Raw genomic sequence first — 828 nt, 5'->3', positions numbered from 1 at the left:
CCCCTCGCGCTCACACGTACCGCACTGCCCGGGCACCAAGGCCGCACTACCGACATGGGGAGTCTTTGGTCCAGTCAGATCTTTGTCTTTTGGATTTCTCCTTTGCACGTTTCTTCCCCTTAAGGCCTCGGACGTTTTGAATATACAGAATTTTATCATTGGCAGTCTGCACACCAACGGGGACAGACCTGTTCTGCATACAGCCTTGGTGAAATGGCACCCAAGAAAGTCACCAAGAAGGGAGTGGAGGGAAAGAAAAAGAGGGCGAAGAAAGACCCCAACGCCCCGAAAAAACCTCTCTCTTCCTTCATGCTCTTCTCTAACGACAAGCGGGCTGAGATCCTTAAGAAACAGCCCAGCCTAAAGTCCGACATCGGCAAGGTCGGCAAGATGATCGGCGAGGAGTGGTCAAAACTCAATGCGAGCCAGAAGGCCGTGTACCAGAAGAAAGCTGAGCAAGAGAAAGCAAGGTACCAGCGAGAGATGTCTCAGTACAACAAGAAGAAATGAACGCAGTTGTGCCAGGTGCTGTCTCGGATTCGAGACTCAGGCTATGGTCTCCTGCTTCACCTCCGTCCATCGGCAGGGATGGAACTGATCGGGATCCATTAAGCGTCTGAATACCAGTCCCCGTTTTTTTCCGCAGTATTTCGCGGACCGGTTGTCAGATCTCTGGTAAATATGGGACAGCTACTTGCAAACTCTCTTTATGTCCTCGGTTTGTCGAGCCAAAGGGATGTGTCAGGTCTGTTTCATTCTGTTCTCTTGACTTAGTTGTCACTTCTCCGCAATGTCTTTCAAAAGAAAAAAAGACTAAGGAAATATGTC

General features: G+C 49.9%; 1 protein-coding gene across 1 annotated transcript; it reads left to right on the top strand.

The window, feature by feature from the left end:
• Positions 1–213: 213 nt before the first annotated feature.
• On the top strand, positions 214–510 carry CSUI_010949 (hmg (high mobility group) box domain-containing protein; the record flags this gene model as incomplete). Its single annotated transcript, XM_068071050.1, has 1 exon — positions 214–510. One exon carries the CDS (start codon positions 214–216, stop codon positions 508–510), a length of 297 nt encoding a protein of 98 aa, XP_067916973.1.
• Between the last annotated feature and the right edge of the window lie 318 nt (positions 511–828).

Source organism: Cystoisospora suis, assembly GCF_002600585.1.
Source record: "Cystoisospora suis strain Wien I chromosome Unknown contig_9006, whole genome shotgun sequence".
Lineage (NCBI taxonomy): Eukaryota > Apicomplexa > Conoidasida > Eucoccidiorida > Sarcocystidae > Cystoisospora > Cystoisospora suis.
Note: the sequence above shows the minus strand (reverse complement) of the source record. Positions and strands in the feature narration are given on the sequence as shown.